The sequence below is a fragment of the Carassius carassius genome, chromosome 23, assembly GCF_963082965.1.
Source record: "Carassius carassius chromosome 23, fCarCar2.1, whole genome shotgun sequence".
NCBI lineage: Eukaryota > Metazoa > Chordata > Actinopteri > Cypriniformes > Cyprinidae > Carassius > Carassius carassius.
Genome location: NC_081777.1, coordinates 16,514,590 through 16,527,389, shown reverse-complemented (window position 1 = coordinate 16,527,389; position 12,800 = coordinate 16,514,590). Strand labels below are relative to the sequence as shown.

The window sequence follows — 12,800 nt, the reverse complement described above, 5'->3', positions numbered from 1 at the left end:
GGGTAAATAAACACAATTAATATGTTTCAGAGGCTGCATAAATATCTCAGATCAACACAAGAGCATCGTAACTAATCAACATCAGTCTGGGCACCAATTTCAGTTGCTGTCTGGCTTCAGCCTGAATTTTGTAGCTGGCCTTTCTGATTACAATCTGCAAACTGAAAATAAATGGAATGGTGGAAGGAGGACAGGTCAGTGCTGGTTTTCAGTGTGACATGGCCAGCCTGAGGCTAGCCTTTGAATCTCTCGTCAGTGCTGAGCTAGTACACTGAAGACAGGACTCTCATCATCAATCACATCTCTGTGCAAATGGCTTAGACCTACTTCACTTACCCTTACTGAAAAAATACTCCTCTCTAAATCAAAGTGGGAATAGCATTTCCTCCATCTCCTTCTGGCTGATTAGGTTATTTAACAACACTGAGTGGAGAAAGGATAGAGCTGATGCATACAAATACAGAGATGTAAATCTGTGTACATAGCGCTGACTAAGGGCCATGATGCAGCTGTTCAGGATTTATGATTAAATGTTTAAGAACTTCATTGACAACTTGTAGAAACAGACAGACAGACAGACAGACAGATAGATGATAGATAGACAGACAGACAGACAGATAGATAGATAGATAGATAGATAGATAGATAGATAGATAGATAGATAGATAGATAGATAGATAGATAGATAGATAGATAGATAGATAGATAGATAGATAGATAGATGGACAGAGAGATAGATCTGTGCTGAGATCATCAGGTAAATGGGCGTTGTGAATATCAATAATGACCTGTCAGGCCACCTTTCTTAGCAGCGTTCTAAGTCATTACTGGGACACGTACAAAGCGGGGGGCAGCGGTCAGGAAATTAGTGAATATATAAGCAGGGCCAGAAAATGAGCTGGATGGGGTTTTAATATGATGTGCTGTATTCCGTGCTCTCAGGTCTGGAATTGCATTCCAATTAGCTCGTTCAGAAGAGGTGCAGCAGAAATCTCAGCATTCACGAAAAGATGCTTTATCAATTCCATCTTTCATTACTGAGATTAAAAATACACGGACCATGTTACTCCAAACCCTTTTAAAAGTGATGGACACTGCTCTAGCTTTTCTTCTTACAAACTTAGTGGAAGGTTGACTGAGGTGAGTGACTCTTGATTTCTACCCCATTACAAAAAAGTATCCTAAAAATTGTAACACCCAGGACATTATTTGAACATTATTTACAGCATGACATGTAAGATTTCAAATAAATAAAAAATAACAAATGAAATTTCCTTATCCTTTCCTTTTTCAAAACAAATATTTTACTGTTAAATATTTATACCCAAATTTGCTGCTAGCATATTGGCTGTTTATTAGTACTTATAAAGCACATATTAATTTCTTATTCTGCACAACCATATTTTAGATTCTTTAATCGTACCCCACTTAACAACTACCTTACAAAATATTAATAAGCAGCAAATTAAGAGTTTATTTAAAAGCTGTAGTTAATAGTGAGAATCAAACTGAAGTGTAATTTATTACTGTAAATGCAACAGGCTAAAGTAATTGTTACGTTATGTATTTTATTTAAGGATTATGCTGTTGTATGTCGGACTCCGAAACAGTAACACAGCTGCAAAGCTAAACCCTATAAAATGAACAGAAAAAAATCAGCCCTTCTGATATTAAGTTTTTCCTCCTGAGGATGACAATAAACATGGTTCAGATTAAAGGGATAGTTCCCTCAAAAAAATAAAAAATTCTGTCATAATTTACTCAACCTCATGTCGTTACAAACATTCTTTCCTTCTTCTGCAGAAAAATACAAAAGAAGATATTTTTGCAGAATATTGGTGACCAAACAGTTTTGATTGCCATTTATTTACTAATTCACACATTCACTTGAGAGAGAGAGAGACAGAGAGAGATTTCTCACAATATTTAATGATGGCGAGTAATTGATGACAGTTTCATTTTTTAAATATGTTATTTGAAATTTTCATTTGCGGACTATCCCTTCAAGTTTGTTCCCTCTTCATGGAAAGTGCCTTTTGCTTAACTTCATTTGATCAGTATATAGCTATTCAGGATTTACATGTCCTTGACCTTAACCCTGAATTAAAAATTCAACATACACACAGAGTGCGGTTGGTCTGTGTGTGAAGAGATTGCCTGCATGTGTGATTGCAAGGGAGCAGCATTATTTTAGTAAAATGGGCCTATTATATTGTCTAAGGGTCTTGTGCCACACAGCCGCCTGAGAGATGAAGACTCAGCAACTTGCATTTTGAGACACTTTAATATTGAATCCGTACACTTGATAAATCTATCTGTCAACAGAGGATGGACTACAGTGAGGTGAACTGGCTGATGTGCTGTTAGTATAATAAAAAGTGAATGTAAACTGATTAAACATATATATTGCCTGACAGTCACAGCGAAGAACAATATAATTACAGATCAATGACGTCTGAAATGACATTCAAATGCCTATGTACTCTATTGTTTATCAAGTTTCGTTTCTGATTCTGTTGTTAGATTTACCTTTATTGCACTGGAAAACACGATTCTGATTGGTCAACTATGGCATTCTTCTATCATTACTTCTACATAATTATGCTAAACTGTATATAAGATTGTAGTCCCTGGCAACTATTCTCTAGTACTGTCTCATATCACTCCATGGTCTCCTTTAACTCACATAATAAATTAATATCACTCATATTTAATGTATATTTATTTATTCATTTGCCAAGCAGTCATGTAACAAGTGGGATTATATACAGTCAGCCATCAATTACTGCAAAATAAACCCTTTTCTGATGATATGAAGACGTTTGATATTTTTATTTTATTGATTGTATTATTTTTACTAAAAACTTAAATAAAAACATGCTTGAACATTTTAGGTATACTGTTGTTTTTCAACCACATGCACTCCTAACCCTATATTTCTGCTTAATATAATAATAATAATATTAATAATAAAGACAGGGGCCATGCTGCTCTCAACAAAATCAACTCTCTCTCCTCTTCAATTTTTCTGCCTCCAGAGAAGCTAAAAATACTCTGTCGCTACTGCAAGTCAAGGCAGTCAACCAGCATTTGTGCTACAGCCTACACACACAGACAGGCTTGGTTCAGGGCACAGCATCATCATACCCAGCTTTCATATGTGTGTCTGGACGGGTTTCAGTGATAATAGTTTCATAACAGAATTATTATTCTCTTAGGAAGAGGTTTGGCACAAAGGCCACCTGACAGCTAATTCATCTGTTCTTGCAAATATTACCCACTGAGATTAAAGGAGAGTGCGAGCAAACAAATGCTGCTCCAAATGCAAAATGATTCATTTATCAGTGCTGGATTGCTTTACTAGGTATTAATATTGTGATTTGGGACCACAAAACATTTATCAATGTAACGGTTGGACAGGAGGTGGAAGAAAGACAACAAAATAATGGTCTCATCAACTATATCTTGTGGTTGTCTTTTCAGAAATGAACAGACAGAATCTGCAGATTGTGCATCAAAGAGGTCTGTTTTTGTGTGTGTGTTTTAGGAACTTTGGACCGCAGCATGGGATGCTCTGGGAACCAACAGTGTGGTGGATGACCTCCAGCATGTGGCCGTCACAGCTGGACCTCACAGACGTGGCCATACACCTTTGTAACTAAGGGTGAGAAGTTAACAATAATAATGTTTATTTTATTATACAATTTCTGTCGTCTTTATTTTCTGGTAAGTGAAGCATTAAATAATAATAATAACAATAATTATTATTATCATGCTTCACATGCAAAAAGGGTTAGGGAAGGGAACATATTGTAAACAAACAGGCCAAAAATAAAGTCAACGGATGTACAATGAATGAATTTATGAAACTATGTAAAGATTAAATAAAATGAAAAACTAAATTACTAAATTGAACCCCTTAACCAGCACCCCCATAAAGCTCTTGAACCGGTTGTTTTCCAAAACCTCAGAATTAGCTAGTATGGGAACAGACTATGTGAAGCTCACAGAGACTCAAAAGTGACTGTGTTTCCTAAATTTAACTGATTTAAAATAAAGGAATAAGTGTTTTCTGCTTTAATAAATTGCTAATAACACATAAAAAGACGCTTGTTCATCGCCACCTACTGGCACAGGCCTAAATCTACCTAAATCTAGACATTGAAAGCTTAATTGGTATTACAGTATTTACAAACTATAGGCTATATGGTACTTCAAATATCAAAAGAGCTCTATACAAAAGTTAACTAAGCAGACTTAAAAATAATAATAAAATATGGAAAACCCAGGTTGGAGCGTATGCTTTTTCAGCGAGTATTCATCATAAAACAACTGCCAGACATGACATCTTCGCGAATATGCGTATTCATGAAAATATGATGTATGAACGTGCATCGATGCAATCGTCTTTACCTTGATTACAATCGTCTTCCATCATAACTGCTAGTGATTTACAGATCAGTGTAATTCTAGCGAGAATAAATGATGACTTTGTTTTTGCTCTTGATGGATATTTTCTGTTAAGACCTCCTGTGGTTGACACACAGTGATTTCTGAGATTTGCTTCTGAGCTCAGCAGTAATAAGATATGACCAAACAGTGACTAATTTGATTTTATTAATGCTGCCCCGCTGCAGTCCATTACGCACAGCGCTGTGTGTTAGTGGTCTAACAGCGCTCGTCAATGTCAAAATGATTGAGATGGCCAATCAAATCAAATCAAATCAAAGAAAGGCGGGCTTTACCGTTTACAGAAACCGAACTTGAAGTCTTCATTCGTAACGGTGAAGGTAATATGTAAATATTAAACGTTTAATATTTTAAATTTTACACTATTAATATTAAATGACCGATAGTAATATCAAATTTAGCTAACTACTTCACTGTGTGTGTGTGTGTGTGTGTGTATGTGCTTTTAAACATTCGAACATCGAAAAAAATATAGGCTAATATTGTAACGTTACTGTAAATTAAGAATTTCTTACGACGACTTATTTATTTGTTCTTTAGTTTTAGTTTAATCATGGCCACGAGTCGTTCCCTCGTTTTAACTGTGGCCACACTAACGTTACTAATTCGTTCCATCATTTAAATTAAATTAAAATTAATAAAATTAAGGTATTAATTCTTAATTTGTTGCCACAATAAACAGTTATATTTTCTGCTGGGCTCCGGTAGTAATTGTACAGCACAATAAATTTACATGAATGTGTGCATATTGTGAATTAATTAATTCACATTAATTAATTTAGATGTCTTTAGAAAACGATTTATAAACAAAAGTGGGCGAGTTGCTATCATCAGACCCAAACCAGGACATGGTAAAACTTGTTGCTGTCACTAAAATTGTTGTGCTGTCATCATAAAAATATTATTTACTTTACAATAAATTCTAGTTAAACAATCTTAATTTATTTAATCCTCTCTTTTGGAGAATGAACCCATATTCAGTCCATCTATAATTTGTTTAATGTCAAGTCTTTGAATTACTTTATCTGTGATATTTCTGTAATATTTGGCCAGGTTATTTTTTGAGGAAACAATAAAAAAGAGACCTGAGGTCCTTCTTGGGTCACTAAACAAATTTACCAGAGATATGAGACAGGCAGCATAATGGTTTATAATTTTTGACTTGACCACATGGAGCTGAAATCTAATAAAAATGTATGATAGTCATTTTGATCAGATAGTACATTAATTCCCTGACTCTTATGAGGTTCCCATATACCTTTCCATTTGTACAGTCTCTCTCTTTGTGTCTGACTCTCTTCATTTCCCTCTCTCAGGTAATGACCAGGCATAGAACCAACCCTGGAGATGCCGAAGAGAAGAGATATTCTTGCCATCGTGTTGATCGTGTTACCATGGACCCTTCTCATCACTGTGTGGCACCAAAGTGCAATTGCCCCCCTGCTGGCCATCCGAAAGGGTACCAGTTTCTCTTATACATATAACATGTAGCCAATGAAAATACAGCAAGTCTATTCATTTGTGCTAATTTGAATAAGGTCACGTTCAAATTAGTTTATTATTATTATTATTATTTATTTGTTTTTGTTATTCTTACTGTAAAAATGATCTTTACAAGAGCATTATACAAGATTTATTTTCTTGCCACTTGAATACAAATTTGTTTTCTTTACAAATGTCCACACAACTGTGAGTTTACCAAGTATACTTTATCTTTCAGCACACTGTGCTTTCATTTCATGTTATATAAAAATAACAATTCATGTTAATTAATAAAAATCCCACTTTCTTTCACATGGGTTTCAGCTCATGTGCCTCGCTTTCCACAGACTCCAATGAAATTACACAATAGCTTCTCATTTATTCAACTGCAGAAGATTTCTCCAATAAAACCACCCTCTGAGGAGCATTTCTGGTTGCTTTAAGTCAGAACGACCAGTTTGCATGTCTATAGCTATTTTAGCACTTACATTAAAACACTTATGTAAGTGGATGAATCACATACACAAGCTGTACACATAACCTGTTATTTATGGGGCATTTGGGCCAATCTAATGGCTTCACAACAATCTATCAGTCACTGACCACGTCAAGCTCAACCTCCAGGGAAATACAACACCCAGCATTTGAAGATCTCAGACTGTCTTTGAAGATCTATACATCCATATATATATTTGCATGTCCATACCACCAGCTTATGGAGATTTACAGATGTGTATTCATAAACATTGTCATGAAGCAATTAACGTGAGTTTGTATGATGCCTAGGAGGCAGTGAACATCTGGACTGCTAATGGAGTGTGCTAATCTAATGGTGCTAAAATGTCTGAAGTGAGAGCAGGGCACTAATTGAGAAGTGATAAAGATCTGATATGTGAGATGCCATCATGATTTCTGCCCTTAATGAGCTATCAGCAGGAATGTGCTGGAACTGCCCACACCATCATTTTGTGAAAATATTCTGAAAAAAAAGAAAAGAAAAAGAAAAAAGAAATTTGGTAACACTAATTATTTCAGCAATATTGTTCCAGCTTGCTCATTTAAGAGATTTAACAGAATAGTTCAGCCAAAAAATTAAATACATTCTTTCTTCCATGGAACAAAAAACATTATACAAATAAATAAAATAAGACATTTAAAAATATGTACTGATCACTGTGTCCTAAAAAGCTCTGAACTGAACTAAAGTCAAATGAAATTTTGAAGCAGAAAATCAGAAAATTTGCCAATCAGGCACTAAATTTGTCACTAAATTTTAAATCTAAAGTTTTCCAGTCTTCTAAAGCCATCTGATACTGCTGCTTATCCGAGAGCTCTGTGGATCACTATACAGATGCCAAAAGCACACTACAGAATATTTATTGCAGTGAGGCCTGTAAGCTCATTACTTTCACTGAGAAACCTTTGCAGTCAATAGACTGACATTAAAGGTATGGGAATTTAGCTCCATCTCCAATTAAGCACACCTCAACCAGTAATTTAAAGTCTTAAAGGATTACTAGAAACTAGCAGGTGTGTTAGTGCAGATTGGAGCTAAACTCTGCACGACGTTGGCCCTCCAGGAGCAGGATTGGACACACCAGCCTAATCAAACTCCTACCTCTAGCCACTTACACACCTGCAAATTTGAGTGTGGTGGTGTCTTTATATAGATGTACTGTATCTCTGAAGAGAACAGTCTGTCTTCAGAAAAGTTTTGATTGCGTTTTCTTTTTCACCTATAATGCCCCAAAATGCAGCACTGCTTCAAGTACAGGTGCAACTGGGGTAACTGCTGTATCTCTGTTTATTCATAACAGGATATGCATCATTTGAAACAATTAAAAAATAAACTATTTAGTACGATGCCATAGCCCAGGGCTCTTCAATCCATGTTCAGAATTAATGTGCAGAATTTAGCTTCAACATTCTCCAATACACCTGCCTGGGTGTTTCAAGCAGTTGCAAAGACCTTGATTAGCCTGTGCTTAATTAGTGTTGGAGTTCAATTCTGCAGGATTTCGAACTTCATTGGTGTTCTCTGCCATAGACACTGGAATTCACTTTGTACAGTAGTTCTATTCCACAATCAGAATTTTCCAAAACAATATCTACTGCTGATTACACAGTATTTTTTTTTTCAAATTAATTTGAAGAGTTTAAGACACATTTTAATGAGTATTATTATAGTTGATCTCCCCTGTTTCTCACACCCATCACTACCCTTTTCCATTGGCCCAGAGTTTGCAGGTGCTGTATGAATATAAAACTTGTAGCAAGCAGATTTAAGTACAGTCTTAATAATTTATTTTTAAAATCCAATATATGATGCTGATATACAGGTCCTTCTAAAAAAGAATAGCATATTGTGATAAAGTTCATTATTTTCCATAATGTAATGATAAAAATTAAACTTTCATATATTTTAGATTCATTGCACACCAACTGAAATATTTCAGGTCTTTTATTGTTTTAATACTGATGATTTTGGCATACAGCTCATGAATACCCAAAATTCCTATCTCAAAAAATTTGCATATCATGAAAAGGTTCTCTAAACAAGCTATTAACCTAATCATCTGAATCAACTAATTAACTCTAAACACCTGCAAAAGATTCCTGAGGCTTTTAAAAACTCCCAGCCTGGTTCATTACTCAAAACCGCAATCATGGGTAAGACTGCTGACCATAAGGCCATCATTGACACCCTCAAGCAAGAGGGTAAGACACAGAAAGAAATTTCTGAACGAACAGGCTGTTCCCAGAGTGCTGTATCAAGGCACCTCAGTGGGAAGTCTGTGGGAAGGAAAAAGTGTGGCAAAAAACGCTGCACAACAAGAAGAGGTGACCAGACCCTGAGGAAGATTGTGGAGAAGGACCGATTCCAGACCTTGTGGGGACCTGCGGAAGCAGTGGACTGAGTCTGGAGTAGAAACATCCAGAGCCACCATGCACAGGCGTGTGCAGGAAATGGGCTACAGGTGCCGCATTCCCCAGGTCAAGCCACTTTTGAAACAGAAACAGCTGCAGAAGCGCCTGACCTGGGCTACAGAGAACTAGCACTGGACTTTTGGACAAATTTTGCATGTCATTCGGAAATCAAGGTGCCAGAGTCTGGAGGAAGACTGGGGAGAAGGAAATACCAAAATACCTGAAGTCCAGTGTCAAGTACCCACAGTCAGTGATGGTCTGGGGTGCCATGTCAGCTGCTGGTGTTGGTCCACTGTGTTTTATCAAGGGCAGGGTCAATGCAGCTAGCTATCAGGAGATTTTGGAGCACTTCATGCTTCCATCTGCTGAAAAGCTTTATGGAGATGAAGATTTCATTTTTCAGCACGACCTGGCACCTGCTCACAGTGCCAAAACCACTGGTAAATGGTTTACTGACCATGGTATTACTGTGCTCAATTGGCCTGCCAACTCTCCTGACCTGAACCCCATAGAGAATCTGTGGGATATTGTGAAGAGAAAGTTGAGAGACGCAAGACCCAACACTCTGGATGAGCTTAAGGCCGCTATCGAAGCATCCTGGGCCTTCATAACACCTCAGCAGTGCCACAGGCTGATTGCCTCCATGCCACGCCGCATTGAAGCAGTCATTTCTGCAAAAGGATTCCCGACCAAGTATTGAGTGCATAACCGAACATAATTATTTGAAGGTTGACTTTTTTTGTATTAAAAACACTTTTCTTTTATTGGTCGGATGAAATATGCTAATTTTTGGAGACAGGCATTTTGGGTTTTCATGAGCTGTATGCCAAAATCATCAGTATTAAAACAATAAAAGACCTGAAATATTTCAGTTGGTGTGCAATGAATCTAAAATATATGAAAGTTTAATTTTTATCATTACATTATGGAAAATAATGAACTTTATCACAATAATTTTAATAATTTTTTCTAATTTTTTGAGAAGGACCTGTATAGCCTTGTGGAAAAACACTAACAAAAAAGGGCAGTCCAAAAGAGTACTGGCTCAGGGTCCTTTTTCCAATCATGGCCTCCTTCTCTCCTCCTATTTGTTCTGTCCATTAATAAATTTTTTATTTAAAAAGCATTATTGTAATTATATCGGACCACTCAGGATGTATTCCAAGTCTTTCAAGGCCAAACAATTGCCTTATGTGAGAAATACCCAAATCTGATCAGCATGCCCATCCACTATAATCCTCAAATCCTGGGAAGCATTGCCATCTGAAGAAACATTACCACAGCTTAGATGCCAAATACTATTCCCATGAAAACAGTGAGTCATATTGACATTACTGATGCTATTGTTAGCACTGTTAACTTATATGCTGCATTTTGATACTTTTTTTATTGTATAATTATGCCAAAATATTCTCCAAAATATCTCCTTTTGTGCTTCAAGGAAGAAAGAAAGTCATACAGGTTTATAAAAGACATAAGAATTTTAATTTTTATCTGAACTATGTCGTTAAGAATTCAAGAGCAGATCATGCAGAACCTGTGCTTTATGGGTTTGAATCAGTGCCTTCCACCCCTGTGGAGTAACTGTTTTATGATCTCATGGCTCCTGCTCTCACCCTCTCCAGTCTGTCACCATCTAGTAAAAGAGATCTTAATCATACCAGAGCGTCTAACCATCCACTGGCAACGGCTAGCAGGTATTCCTCTAAGGTTTGTGGCATGCATCAGACATAAAGAGAGCAGCCCTGGGGTGTGCTAATGTCTTAATTCTCTTTCTCTGTCTGGCAGATGATGGGACGGAGACTAGGCACGAGACAGGCCCAGCCACGGACTCGAAGGAATACTGCTCACAGGACAAGGACATAGTGGAGGTGGTCCGTACAGAATACGTCTACACAAGACCTCCGCCCTGGTCTGACGTGTTGCCCACCATCCACGTCATCACTCCGACATACAGCCGCCCTGTGCAGAAGGCCGAGCTAACTCGATTGGCTAACACCTTCCTCCATGTTCCCAACCTGCACTGGATTCTGGTGGAGGACTCTCAGAGGAGAACTCCTCTAGTCACGAGGCTTCTGAGGGAAACGGGACTGAACTACACACACCTGAATGTGGAGACCCCAAGGAACTACAAGCTGCGAGGGGACACGAGAGATCCCAGGATTCCACGTGGCACCATGCAGAGGAACCTGGCTCTAAGGTGGCTACGGGAGACCTTCAACTCCAACAGCAGCCAGACAGGAATCGTCTACTTTGCAGATGATGATAATACATACAGCTTGGAGCTGTTTGAGGAGGTGAGTTAAGACAGGGGTAATAATCATCTCCAAGCTTTGCTTGAGTGCTTCAACTGCATGATCATTTGACTTAGTGTATTATATTCCCATAACTCTCCTTCTGTGAAATATTCATTTAATTCCATAACCATTATATGCATAGTTCACCCAAGAATTAACATTTTGTCACCATTTACTCACCCTCGGGTTTTCCTGTGGACAACCAAAGTAGTTATTATGAAGGGTGTTTCAGCTGCATATGAAGAATGTCAATGGGACTCCAAACTTTCAAGCTCTAAAAAAGACATTAAGACATTTGGGTAACCATTTCTTGGATCTTATTATGCTATAGGTACATAAATACCTGTCAGGACTTTTTTCACATGAAACACCTTTCAAATCCTCTGAATTTTGGGACGCTGCTCTGGAAAGAAAAATCATTGATGGTGGGTGGTGAAAAATGATCAGGCACATACTTCTGAAACACTGGCAACAAAAGACAAAAGACTATAATTAGGGTGGAACAAAAGCTGCCATTTCTGTTGATATATGTGGGTTGTACATTTTAAAAGATTAATATTCATACTTAACATACTTTCAGTAGCATGGTACTTTCCATGGACACTGTAAAATGCAGATTTTACAACTCAGTTGACTTTTAAATCAGGCCTGGCCTTTGATAATATGCGTATAGTAATAATGTATAACATTTGTTTACATTAATCACTGTTGATCTGTAGAGTCATATATTTCATTACATTTGAACTTTCTTATACATTTTCATGTGGAAGAGACCAACTTCCTAATTTCGTTTGTCATGTCAGATCCCCTATGCTCTGTGGACTTTGTTGAAAATACTTGTTCTAAATATTAAATCTAGAGTTTATAATTCATATATAATGTATTTAAATAGCAACCTTCCCAAGGTAAACAAGTTTCAACCCCACTCTGGGCTTTCATGTTCCTATCTAACTAAGAAGAGCCGTAGCTGTGTGCGTCCTGAAATCAGTGACCCACAATGAAAAAACATCTCACGAAGAGACGGTAATCCCTTTTACTTCCTGAAATGAAGATATAGTAACAGTTCATGAATAATGCATTTGGCCTTGTTAAAAACAACCATTCCTGCCAGGGTGAATTAATTATTAAGCTCTTATTAAAAATGCTTAGGCAGGCACTCTGAATGACAGGGTTTATTTACAGATGCTGTGTATTTTTTACCCCCATTCTCCTGGTTTACTTTTCCACTATTGACTCACTGGAAGTGCTTTGAGCTCAAGGGACACAGGCCACTTTTCTCTCTCCTCTGTGACTACTTTGACTTGACAGAATCATTTTAACATATCCAATTCTGAATAATGAGTCATCTGCATGTACGTCTAGGTCAGGCCTCCTCCCAAAAATGTGGATATGAAAAAAAAATCTACTGTACAAAAATAAAACAAAACATACCCCACAGTATAAAAAGCATAGTGTGGGGTAACTGCCGAAAACCCAGGAAAATGTCACACTATAGAAGACTACATTGCTGTGATTGGCTGATTACTCTGGTAATGCAATACCGGCCACTTCTGATGCTTGCAAATGGTTAAAAAATTGGCATAAGTCAAACTGATGGCAAGACTACTTCATTACAGACTGACC

At 37.2% G+C, this 12,800-nt stretch overlaps 1 protein-coding gene across 2 annotated transcripts in view; it reads left to right on the top strand.

The window, feature by feature from the left end:
- Nucleotides 1-12,800, top strand: part of b3gat1a (beta-1,3-glucuronyltransferase 1 (glucuronosyltransferase P) a) — an 80,609-nt gene that overhangs the window by 49,205 nt on the left and 18,604 nt on the right. Inside the window, exons 3-6 of one of the 2 annotated variants that reach the window (XM_059506306.1) lie at nt 3,548-3,664; nt 5,787-5,929; nt 10,506-10,577; nt 10,669-11,177. In XM_059506306.1, the coding sequence (XP_059362289.1) occupies nt 5,818-5,929; nt 10,506-10,577; nt 10,669-11,177 (693 nt within the window). In that variant the 5' untranslated portion in view covers nt 3,548-3,664; nt 5,787-5,817. The remainder of the gene's footprint in view (nt 1-3,547; nt 3,665-5,786; nt 5,930-10,505; nt 10,578-10,668; nt 11,178-12,800) is intronic. The other variant, XM_059506307.1, reaches the window with a different exon arrangement.